The following is a 12430-nucleotide window of genomic DNA, read 5'->3' as shown; positions in this document are numbered from 1 at the left end:
TAAATTTGGACGGTCGAGATGATAGCAGATGCATAGTAAATGACAAAGGGTGGTTTCGTAACTCTAAGCAAACCCTAATTGATACTATATAAACACACATATATCTGCCCCGAACATAACATTCTCTCTCTTTAGTTTCTGTTCATTTTGTTATACTCTCTTTAGTTCATGTTCGTTATCTTTTGAATAATCGGAAATATAGATTTTATGAGGGAAAGATGAAGTCTTTGAGGGAAAGATCTATATTTTCCGATGATCCATGTTCTTTGAGATCTGTCTTTCCCGATGATTCGTGTTCTTTGAGATCTATCTTTCCCGATGATTCATGTTCTTTTAGTTTATGTTCACTTTGTTATACTCTCTTTAGTTCATGTTCTTTATCTTTTGAATAATCGGAAATATAGAGTTTATGAGGGAAAGATGAAGTCTTTGAGTGAAAGATCTATATTTTCCGATGATTCATGTTATTTGAGATCTGTCTTTCCCGATGATTCATGTTCTTTGAGATCTATCTTTCCCGATGACATCTATCTGCCTCCGAACATAACATTCTCTCTCTTTAGTTTATGTTCATTTCCTTATACTCACTTTAGTTTATGTTCATTTTCTTATACTCTCTTTAGTTCATGTTCATTGTCTTATTTTCTCCGTAGTTCATATTCGTTATCTTTTGAATAATCGGAAAGATGAAGTCTTTGATTCATGTTCTTTGAGATCTGTCTTTCCCGATGATTCATGTTCTTTGAGATCTATCTTTCCCGATGACATCTATCTGCCTCCGAACATAACATTCTCTCTCTTTAGTTTATGTTCATTTTCTTATACTCTCTTTAGTTTATGTTCATTTTCTTATACTCTCTTTAGTTCATGTTCATTGTCTTATTTTCTCCGTAGTTCATGTTCGTTATCTTTTGAATAATCGGAAAGATGAAGTCTTTGATTCATGTTCTTTGAGATCTGTCTTTCCCGATGATTCATGTTCTTTGAGATCTATCTTTCCCGATGACATCTATCTGCCTCCGAACATAACATTCTCTCTCTTTAGTTTATGTTCATTTTCTTATACTCTCTTTAGTTTATGTTCATTTTCTTATACTCTCTTTAGTTCATGTTCATTGTCTTATTTTCTCCGTAGTTCATGTTCGTTATCTTTGGAATAATCGGAAAGATTTAGTCTTTGATTCATGTTCTTTGAGATATGTCTTTCCCGATGATTCATGTTCTTTGAGATCTATCTTTCCCGATGATTCATGTTCTTTTAGTTGATGTTCATTTTCTTGTACTCTCTTTAGTTCATGTTCGTTATCTTTTGAATAATCGGAAATATAGAGTTTATGAGGGAAAGATCTATCTTTCCCGATGATTCATGTTCTTTGAGATCTATCTTTCCCGATGATTTATTTTGAGGGAAAGATCTGTTCCCCGATTTCATTTTTTTCAGATCTGTTCTTCAATTCATAACATTCTCTCTCTTTAGTTTATGTTCATTTCATTTCTTATACTCTCTTTAGTTCATGTTCATTTTCTTATTTTCTTCTTAGTTCATGTTCGTTATCTTTTGAATAATCGGAAAGATGAAGTCTTTGAGGGATAGATCTATATTTTCCGATGATTCATGTTCTTTGAGATCTGTCTTTCCCGATGATTCATGTTCTTTGAGATCTGTCTTTCCCGATGATTCATGTTCTTTTAGTTGATGTTCATTTTCTTATACTCTTTAGTTCATGTTCGTTATCTTTTGAATAATCGGAAATATAGAGTTTATGAGGGAAAGATGAGATCTTTGAGGGAAAGATCTATCTTTCCCGATGATTTATTTTGAGGGAAAGATCTGTTGCCCGATTTCATTTTTTTCAGATCTGTTCTTCAATTCATGTTCATATTTATGTTTCCGGTATGTATTATTGTCATTGATTCGGCCCAATGTCGCATAAAGGGCCCACTTGGGCCCAGAAGTTGTGCTCATTGTAATTTGTTCATTCATAATAATTTATGTTAGTTCTCAAGGTCGTCTGGGTATAATCTCTGGGGGCCACGCTTCTTCCCACTAATCCAAGTAGAAATTTCTTAGTGTTTGGCCCTAATAATTTAGTTTGACACTTCTATCTTAGTGTTTTTCTGTCAAGTGTCAAGCATAGCAAAATATATCAATCAGCATTCAGCGGCACCATGCTATCTGCTTGTGCATGAACAAATAATCAGTGTGAGATGTTCAAGAGTAAACTTGACCGTAGACTCTTCTCACCAATTCACCCCAAGAAAGGCAGATGCTTGTTAGACTAACAAAATTGAGAGATATTCTGTACCACTTAACCTACTACAATATGAAAACTATAAAAAGTTCCCTATCTAACCTATACTCGAGTTGCCAGGTCGAGCGGGAAAAAGAATATCAGAATATCCTCACTAGCACCCTCGCTTCGCTCTGAGCTTGCACTGAACCCTTGACTTATACAGCCACCCAGGTTCCACCCTCACTCTCCTTTGTCTCGAGACTCTTTAACATGTTCTGGTTACCTCCAAAGAACCAGCTTTGATGGCACAGGTGGTAGCCACATCCATGCCTTTCAATACCAGAGCTTATCCGGGTTTCCTCATCAATTTGAAATGCTTCCTCCACAAAGGCATCGATCCACACAGCCCACCATTACGTGACGCAGTGAAAGTACTGAGTGACAGACCTTGCACCATGACTAGAATAGCCTAGAATTGTTCCCAAAAAAACCCGCCTAGCGCCTAGGCGCACCCCACCTAGGCCGATTTTTCGAAAAAGACTATCTAGTAGCTCAGGGCAAGGCATCGAAGAGTTTTGATCTCCAAACTCCAACACAAGAATCTTGTAAACCTCAACAAAAGCTTAGATATGATATTTTTGGGTTAGTTTCACTGGTCCTTTGTGTTTGGCTGCAATTTCTCATTGTCATCTATCTTTCTTCAGTATCATTGATAATGTCTGACCTCTTCCTATCCTAGTATGCCGAAGTCAGGGGGAATTTTGATTTCATTTCTAATGGCAATGGGTGTATTGATTAGATCCAATGAGAAGAGCAGTGCTTGATTGGGCTTAACGCTTCAATATTATTCAAGGTGTTGCTATCGTAAGTAATATTCTGTTGGATGAGAAGATGAGCCCAAAAATATCAGATTTTGGATTGGCGGAGAAGATACAGAATTCTGTCGCAAGTTTTCCTCTGGCGGAGTAGAAACAGAAATAGGTAAATGATGATGATATTGCTCTGTCTCACATTGTTTGCGTTACAAATTCATTTTTTCAGATGAAGGAAATCGAACCAAGGTAGTTGTCAGCCCGATCACAGCTATTGGTTTAGTATCTTGGGTGCCATGGTGTTTGGTTTGCACAGATTGCGAGCTAACCAAGAGGGTAAGAGAGAGAGAGAGATGCAATTCATTTGTGTAAGCTAACAAAGAAATTTTACTGGTTTTATCTGAATCGGTATTTGATTGTTATATTTGCCGAATCAGGAAAAGTCAAAGTAACAACAAAGTTCTTTAAATTGACTGATACTACTGAGACTTCAAGAGACACTCTTCAAGAATATATTAGAAACCAAGATCCGTCGGAGCTATACATCTATAATTTTGACACCTTATTAATCGCTGCGAACAATTTCAGTATCACAAACAAACTCGGGAAAAGGGGGGATTTGGTCCAGTTTACAAGGTGAGTTTTTATTTTGCCTTTTCTCTTTCTGAAGGGAAATATGGTATCACAACAGCTACAATTCTATACAACTCAACTACAAGATAAGGACATGAATGCAGTGACTGATTTGTACGTAGGGTCTACAACAAGGGAAGGAAATAGCAGTAAAAGACTATCTAGTATCTAGTAGCTCAGGGCAAGGCATAGAAGAGTTGAAGAATGAGATTCTGTTGATCTCCAAGCTCCAACATAAAAATCTTGCTAGGATCATGGGCTGCTGCGTCAAAGAAGATTAGAAGTTACTGATTTATGAGTTCATGATAAATATATATTATATTAAGAATTTTGCATAAAGATAATTATATCAGAAACCGTCTGAAATATGAAGAGATGAATTTTACATTGATTCCCAGCATTTGGCATGAAACTCTGTACAAACTTATAGCTTTAAAATAACTTTTCCACGGAAGCACCATTGTCAATGTGACCATGTTGTTCATTTTAGACTTCCACAAAGTTAACACCATTATTCCATTTTTCAGGTCCACCAAGAAGCGCAACATCCAAATGCATCCCAGGGACAAGGTATATTTTAAAATATTAATTTTAAGTATAGTATAGCCGAGCGGCTATACTATATTTTTATAAAGTATAACCGCCAGGCTGTACTCTTTTTTTTATTTATAAATATTTTTAAATTAACTGTTTGGCTTGTTAAACTTACTTTTCTCCATTTTAAAGAGAATAACAAGCAAGTATAGGAGTCAGTTTGCTTGCCTGCCCTCGCTCCTTGTCAAGTTTGGTACTGTGGTTAGTGAATTAATTTGTCTTTGGTTGATTAAAAGAAACTGAACCATGCATGAAACTGGTAGATCATCCATGTGCATATTGTTTCCTTTGACATCGCATTCTATACTCCTTTTTGAGTTAGTAGTTTGTTTGTTTTTCTTTTTCTCTTTATTGTTAAATAGGAAAGGTTTCTTAATTGGTTCTCTATTGAATGATTACACCAGGCAGCAGTGCTTTCCAGCTGATCTGCTCTCTTCATTCACCCCAATTAAGACAGTCATGACTAATTTATATGATGGCCTTGCCGAAGTTCTTCTCGTACTTCTGAAAAATGCAGACACCCGTGAGAATGTTCTTGAGTATCTTGCAGAGGTGATCAATAAAAACTCATCAAGGGCTCATATTCAGGTATTTCCTTTGATCGTTTAATGAAAGGATAAAAAATGCTTTCATCAATAAAATGTATCATATGCACTTTATTCATCTCATGTGTATGTTGGTTATTACTTTTTAGTAGCCTTATTTTGATTTCCATTACAGATCGTTAAATCTGATTCTTGTCTTCAGGATGCTACACTTATACAGAGTGCTTTTTCTTTCTATCGATTGATGGTGGTGTAGCTAGTTCGCTTGTTTGGCGGATTTTAAATGCCTCTGCCCTCAACTTGCCCTACGGAGTTTGCTCCTATGCCAGAGCTTTACTTAACTTCTGTGCAATTATTATTATTCTGGTTTCTAGTTGTTTTCCAAGAATATCATTATGTTTGAGTGGAAGCAAACAGATGTCATTGGATATTTCTCCAATTGTTTAGTGCTGCAGCGGATGTCCTAAGGAGAATTGGAGAAGATGGGAGGGTCATACAGGAATTTATTGAGCTTGGTGCCAAAGCCAAAGTTGCTGCTTCTGAGGCCATGGACGCTAAAGCGGCTCTCGGGAACATACCAGATGAATTCCTTGATCCATTTCAGGTATGTTTTTTGTGTTTGTGGGTAGGTAGATAGGTTGGAACGCGGCTTTGATTATAAATATTTGTATTTCCTTTCTTGCAGTACACTTTCATGAAGGATCCAGTCATCTTGCCTTCTGCAAGAATCACGGTAGACCGACCTGTCATCCAAAGGCATCTTCTTAGTGATAATGGACATCATCAACACTGCTAATTAATCTTGATCTTATGAAATGTATCTCCTATTGTGTGAGAATTTATGTACTTCATGTGATTTGCAGTCGGATCCGTTCAACCGCTCCCATCTAACGGCGGACATGCTATACCAGCAATGAATTGAAGGGAAGAATACAACAGTACATTATAGGTCCCAAGAATTGAAGAAGCGCGGGGAAGACCTAAGCATGCAGAGCAGCAAGGCAACCAGACAGACCACAACTAGCGAAATGCTAATTGATTAGGAGGATACAAGGTTAATATAATAGGGGATGATTAAGATTTATAGCCTTTGGTGGAAAGTAACAGTTGAAGAATTTGCAAAACTGCTTTCTCTCAAAATTTGACTAAGTAAGAAAAATGAACTTTTGAAATACTAATGTTTCAATGATATTTTTGGCGGTTTATATTCCTTACATTTTAAATAAGCAAACACAATTTTATGAGATTTTTGGCGGTTTATATTCCTTAGATACAATTTATAGGCCATCTCCACTTTCATTAAAATGACAATGTCTTCTGATATTCAATTATGAAGTGCCAAAAGCAATCTCTGGAATTAAACTATGACAATTAATCTGTAATGGAAGAAAATTTAAAACGATTAAAGTTTGGTTTAACAATGACACACTCATTTCTTTTGAGTCCAGAAGATATGCATTGACAATGAGACAAAGACTTTTGAGCAGATGAGTCCACAAGATATGTATATCAGACAAAATTCAAACTTGGAAACTATGAAACTCTGTAGGCGCTTTGCTTAGACTTTGCATAGCAGCAATGCCCTTTACCATTTGATCACTGATTTACAATTAAAGGTTTTATATACAAAGAGAGAACAAGTTTATTACTCAAACATACTCCATTCATGTTGTACTTTCGAAAAATCTATAGGATTATAACTGCCGATTTTGACTGAAACAGTCTTTCTTAGTTTATTCTCTCATTGGTTCCTTTGTTTTTATAATTTGAGATAAAAAGCTCAAGGTCTTATTCTTTCCCTTTTATTGTCTTTATAATTTGAGTTTTTATAGAAGCTACATAAACTGAACTTGTATTGTACCCTTATAAACCGCACAAGGAGAGTTCTTCTGTCCAGTGTGGAACAAAGGTGTTTTTCCTATACAAACACTAACAGTACATGTGGTACTATGGGAAGTTCAAGAGGTGGGGGATCAGTTCAATCAAGCCAGGATGTGGTTGTGGTGATCAGTTGTGGCAAAGATTGGTGGGCATTTGACACTCATAGCATTAGGCTCTCTGATGTGGTGATCGTGTCCAGCTCAAAGGTCAGAGCTTCTAGTGCTGAGGAGGAGGTAGAGATTTCAGCTCAAAGTTTACTTCTTGATGATAAAAATGGTGGGAATGTTTTCAAATCTTTGGCTGGATTGGCAATTAGTCAAGATGGGAGGCATTGGGATAGAATTGAAGGGGAGCATCACATTGCAGTACCTCGTGTTGTTTTTCATGAGCATGGGGATCTTAATTAGAATGTATTATTACCATTCATTTGATTTGGAAATAGGGCATTACACAATAGACGTAATAAATATAAATTAACTATATTGTGGACTTTTTCTTTAATTTGGTTTATATTAAATAATAATTAAAATATAATTACTAATTAAAGTAATTTAAAAAGATTAAGATATTACTCAATTACATACATTTAATTAAAGAAGTAGGCTAAAAAAACAAAAGTAAACAAATTAATTTTTTTATATTTTAAAATAATTATAAATAAATAAATAAAAAATATGTCCCAACAAAATTTCGTCGGCACAAGTCTATGCCGGCGAACTTTTTCAGATTAAAATTTCTTTTTAAACAGTATAGCCGCACGGCTATACTATTTATATTTTAAAAAAAGGACGTGCCTAGCGCATAAGTGCCACGTGTCAAAACAGTACATCCGGGCGGCTATACTATTTGGTAAAAAAAAGAGGGGGGGGGGGGAACGAGTATAGCCGCGCGGCTATAGTATTTCTTAAAGAAAATTAAAAAAAAAGAATCTAGTAAAGCCGGGCGGCTATACTCTTTATATATACACCCACACAGCGCCTATGCGCGAAGTGTCCATTTGTAGTGAGGAACAAGAAGGATGTCAAGTATTTGATGGCATATGAAGGTGTTGGTGTTGATGGAGGGAGGAGTAACGGCTTGGCTGTGTCTCAAGATGGGCTTGAAGGATTGGACAAGACATGGCTGTGTGCCTGTGTCTTCAGATTAATGTAGTTAAAATGAGGAAGCATGCATATAAATTAATCCACCTCTCATACGTACTCTGTCGATATAACTTCTCTTCTCTCTCAATTTTCTGAGTTCCTTCCTCTTTTATCAAGACAGAACATAGATGAAAAAAGGAATACACAATAAAGTTTCATTAGAGCCGACATCTAACAACTGCTTCACCTGATCAAACACTCACATCAACATGGTCAAAGGGTCTGGTGCTTGAGTTGGGTCACAAAGTCTCTTGGGACAGTGCAGAAGTTGGGTCTCCAGTAGTGAAAAGGTTCATTGGGAACAATCGAAGAAAGGTGGTAGTACATGTGGTACGTACCATGGAAGGTCGTCTAATTAATACCGATACTTCTGATTCCATTGGACTTGCAGTTTCAAGCAATGGGATTCATTGGTAAAGAGGAGCTGCACATGTCATGTCAAATGGAGAAGCCGATGGGTTGGTAATGAATTGCAGTGAAAACTGGTACTCACAGCATTAGGCCTTCTCATATGGTCATCATGTCCAATCCAATGTACAGCTCAGTCTACTGGCTTTACAATATGAACAAGTGGGTGAAATGCCTAATTAAGTCACTACCAGGGTTGGCTTGCAGGCAAGACGGTAGGAACTGGGCTAGAATTGATGGGAATCTTCACAGTGGAGCTTTGCTAATGCTCGATATCGTAGGTTCAGTTCAGCCACTGATTAGGATTCTCTATTTATTTCTTCACCTCGAGAATGTATTACTAGTGACGATCTGAGAATGTATTAGTATTCATTTGATGCGAAAATCAAATGCTTTGCTGTTGGGGTTGCGAGATCCAGAGATGGGATCAGGTGGGAGAAGTTGGGGATGAAGAGTCCAAGAAGGGCCGACTTTTCGGCCGTTCGATGAGAATTAATAATGTGCACAAGGTCCTAATAAAACAATGACATCTTTTTTATTATTACAGTAACAAAAATACAAAGAACAAGAAGGGTGTGTCAGTGATAATGTTTTGGAAAATAAATAAATAATATTGAATAGCAAGCAGAGCAGCCCATGCCATGCATGGAAGCTAGCTAGCTAGGAACTCTATAATTGTGTTGTGAGACTTAAAATGACCTTTGATGCGCATAAAATCTCTTACCTATATCTTTCCCACGGGCCTGCCAACAAGAAGCATATCTTATGGGGTGCGTCAAAGAATCAATCTTGTGCTGCATGCAATTTTTATTATTTTTTTTTGGTATTTTGCATGAGCATGCCTAGCTTGCTCGATCGGTATCAAATCATCACAGCTCCCTATTAATTAAGGGTAATCTCTCACCAAATCTGTGTCATTTTAAGTAGAAGCGATTGAGCGAGAGTGTTTTACATAAATTCATATTTATATATGAGAATTTGAAAGAAGAATCAGAGTGTAGGCTGCAGCAGCTATATAGCTAGACATTTAAAAAGGCAAAAATACAAGTGACTAAATGATCAACTGTAACGGTGCACATACTATAGCCTATGGGATGCTCCATGCATATAGAAGAGGAGAGGGCCCCTTTCACATGTTTTTCAATCTTACACTACTTTAGAGTAATTTAAATGCCTAGTATATACATATATAATGCAAAACTATGCATGATATATACTTGTATATATATATATATTGGTTCTCCAAAGTCCAAACCTATTATTTCTTCTTCTACGATAATGTTACACGTGGAGTGTCCTTTGTCGCCAAACCTTGTACAAATTTATTTTCTCTTTATCCTCCTTGCTACCATGTGCTGGTGATATGGAGATCCATTTGTCACTCTCGTGAATGCCTACACCAACAGACTTTATTGGTCATCGACTAACTAAAGTAAACTACCCTCTTAACTGCAAGCGAGAGGAGGAACCTAACCTCTGATAGAGCACTCTCCGTAAAACTCCTAGTTACATTTCTCAAATAGAAAATCAGTAATAAAATCATGAGGTTATTCAAACCACGTAAATGAAGAACTAATATGCAAATTAAAACAAACTTATTATGCAGAAAACAAAGAGAGGGATATACATATACATATATCGAAGTTGATTAATTATCAAGGATTAAGTTATCGAATTAGTGAATCTTCTTTGTTCCAATTTGAGCTACTTATCCTTTAATTTCGGAGGATCATTTTAAAAGAATTTGGCTAGCTAGCCATATGTTCTGTGAATTGGACGACGAAATATTCAATGTTAAGAAATTGGACATGGTTGAGAGAGAGAGAGAGAGAGAGAGAGAGAGAGAGAGAGAGAGAGAGAGAGAGAATATGCGTAATTTTTTAAGGTCTCTCCCATGTGGGTTGATACCCTAGAGAGATTAGCCAACCACCCTTAGGAAAAGTAAACCCAAAAGAAATCTTAAACACCCACCTAACCAAACATAAAAACCCAACCAAAATCACAAATTACAGATGAAGACGAAATAAAAGAAAAGCTAGCTTCACTCATTTCTTAATTTAATGTAACATATATTCCATTTCATGCCACATTAATTTCGGATCTATTAACATGCTAAATCGCATCAATTTAAGATACTTATTCAAAATTCAATTATAATGTATCCAAAACATATAAAAATTTCTCCAGTCGTAAGCTATGCCTTGTCATCATATATATAATTTGTGAAAGACAAATAAATTGAGCCATTGATTTTGTGTTTGGTCCGCCAATCAAGCAAGCGTGTTCCTAAGCACCCACCCCCATGTGCCCTTGGCTTTCCTTCCATAAAAATAAGCAAGGAAAAACTATGCCCATATTGTCACCCTTGTGGCATCCTCTCATTGGCCACCCACTCTTGTGAGTCTTGCAACACACCTTCGGGCGGCTTGTACTTTAGCGATGCGCTTATTTAATTTGTCCTTGTCGAATGCTTGTTATATTATATAAGTAGCCAACCCCTTAGCATTTCAGCTGAGCTGAGTTGAGTTGAGTTGAGAGAGAAAGCAAAAGCTAAAGAGGTTAATTAAGAAAAAGCAGAGAGGAATTAATCAACATGATTAAGTTGAGGTCAAAGAGGTTTTGCAGAAGCTTTAGCAGCTGTAAGCTCATTAGCAGTAATAATAACAAGATTAAAGCTGCTGCTGCTGATCAAAGTAAGGAGTTTGGAGGAGCCATTAATAACAATGGTGAAATCAAATGGGAGCTTCGACCAGGAGGCATGCTTGTTCAAAGGAGAGAGACTGCGGCTGAAAGCAGTGCTGGAGAGGTCTTGATCACAGTTAGAGTCTCAGCTGTGTCTCATTGCCATGACATCTCCATTGAAGCTACTTCAACATTTGGTAATTAAGCTCTCTCTCTCTCTCTCTCTCTCTCTCTCTCTCTCTCTCTCTCTCTCTCCCACTCTCCTATGTGTATATATGCACAAAATTATGAGGAAATCAAGTAAACAAGTGGTAATTAGAATTGGGTGGTTTTGATGAATTAATTTGTTAATATGTGCAGGCGAATTAAAGATGATATTGTCATTGGTGACTGGCATGGAGGCAAGAGAGCAGAGGCTGCTTTACAAAGGGAAACAGAGAGAGGATGGTGAATATCTACACATGGTGGGTGTTAGAGACAAGGACAAAGTGCTTTTGCTCCAAGATCCAGCCATCAAGGCAATGAAGCTTCATGGAATCGGAACTTCTACGACGTGTCGTACGATTAGTGTATGAACGACTTTCTGATCTTTAATTAATCTCTTGTTCATTAATTACTAACCAGTAAAAATTCAAAAAGTTTGTAAGTTTGGCTCAAATTAATTTGCCTTCCTCATGACCTTGGCTAGCTAGACATATATTATATTAAAAATGTTAGCTAATAGCTAGGGGACTTCTTGGTGTGTCCTTTTAAGCGTTGTAATGGCTGATGAAATGTAGTTTAGTTTGCCCTACATCTACTGTGTTTATAAAAATTAGGGTTGATTTCATGTTTCTATTTGGTTTTGTCCAAAGGGCAATCAAACTCAAAATTATGATGCTTTTTTTTTCTCTTTTTAAGTTTCAAATTCAGTTGTAATATAAATTTCCCACGCGTGCACGCCGGCACAAAAAATTATGCAATGTAAAGCACCAAAGCTATAGCTTAAAAAAAAGTGCTTGTAAAGTTTGGACATTTTTAATTGCTGCAACCATTTGAAAGTTGAAAGTAAAAGCTATCCATATATCTAAGTTCCTGATCAGTCTGGATTGGTTGAGCTCAAAGTGATTTTCATTTAGGAAAATGCTAAGTATACCATATTTATAAGCCGTATTGTGTACCACCTCTCTAATAAAAGTGGCATTACTCTTCCTTTTAATGCGAATTATAAATGCTCAAAGGGTATACTAGTAATTTGCCCCCTGAACTTGTACCTAACTTTTGATTTATCCTTATTCTTTTTTTAAAAAAGAAAATTAAAGGATATGAACTTCGTCTTGTTTTGGCAATTTCCTCCCTACCGTCTAAATTCTCACATTTCATTCATTTTCAGTTAAATCATTTTAAAAATTATTTTTTAGAAAGATTGAGAAAAAGAGTAACCTAATGCCACCCTTACATCTCCTCCCTCCTCTCCATTTCCCCATGACACCATCCTTACTCCGTACTAATCCCTAACC

At 36.6% G+C, this 12430-nt stretch overlaps 1 protein-coding gene and 1 long non-coding RNA gene across 3 annotated transcripts; both read left to right on the top strand.

The window, feature by feature from the left end:
- On the top strand, positions 122 to 6049 carry LOC109947943. Of its 2 annotated transcripts, XR_002270741.1 has the most exons (6): positions 122 to 3682; positions 4207 to 4249; positions 4678 to 4861; positions 5021 to 5422; positions 5504 to 5551; positions 5682 to 6049. It is a non-coding gene; the product is annotated as an uncharacterized LOC109947943 (long non-coding RNA). The 2 variants fall into 2 exon arrangements; XR_002270740.1 differs by having other exon boundaries at positions 5504 to 6049.
- On the top strand, positions 10778 to 11813 carry LOC18783484 (BAG family molecular chaperone regulator 2). Its single transcript, XM_007216013.2, has 2 exons — positions 10778 to 11128; positions 11292 to 11813. Exons 1-2 carry the CDS (start codon positions 10843 to 10845, stop codon positions 11504 to 11506), a joined length of 501 nt encoding a protein of 166 aa, XP_007216075.1. The 5' UTR covers positions 10778 to 10842; the 3' UTR covers positions 11507 to 11813.

Source organism: Prunus persica, chromosome G3, assembly GCF_000346465.2.
Source record: "Prunus persica cultivar Lovell chromosome G3, Prunus_persica_NCBIv2, whole genome shotgun sequence".
Classification (NCBI taxonomy): Eukaryota; Viridiplantae; Streptophyta; class Magnoliopsida; order Rosales; family Rosaceae; genus Prunus; species Prunus persica.
This window is presented reverse-complemented; position numbering and strand designations above follow the sequence as displayed.

Excerpts from the sequence above, each read along its gene's own strand:
- LOC18783484 (XM_007216013.2), top strand. The coding sequence starts at position 10,843 with ATGATTAAGTTGAGGTCAAAGAGGTTTTGCAGAAGCTTTAGCAGCTGT. Across the intron at positions 11,129-11,291 it reads TGAAGCTACTTCAACATTTG|GCGAATTAAAGATGATATTG; the intron begins GTAATTAAGCTC and ends TAATATGTGCAG.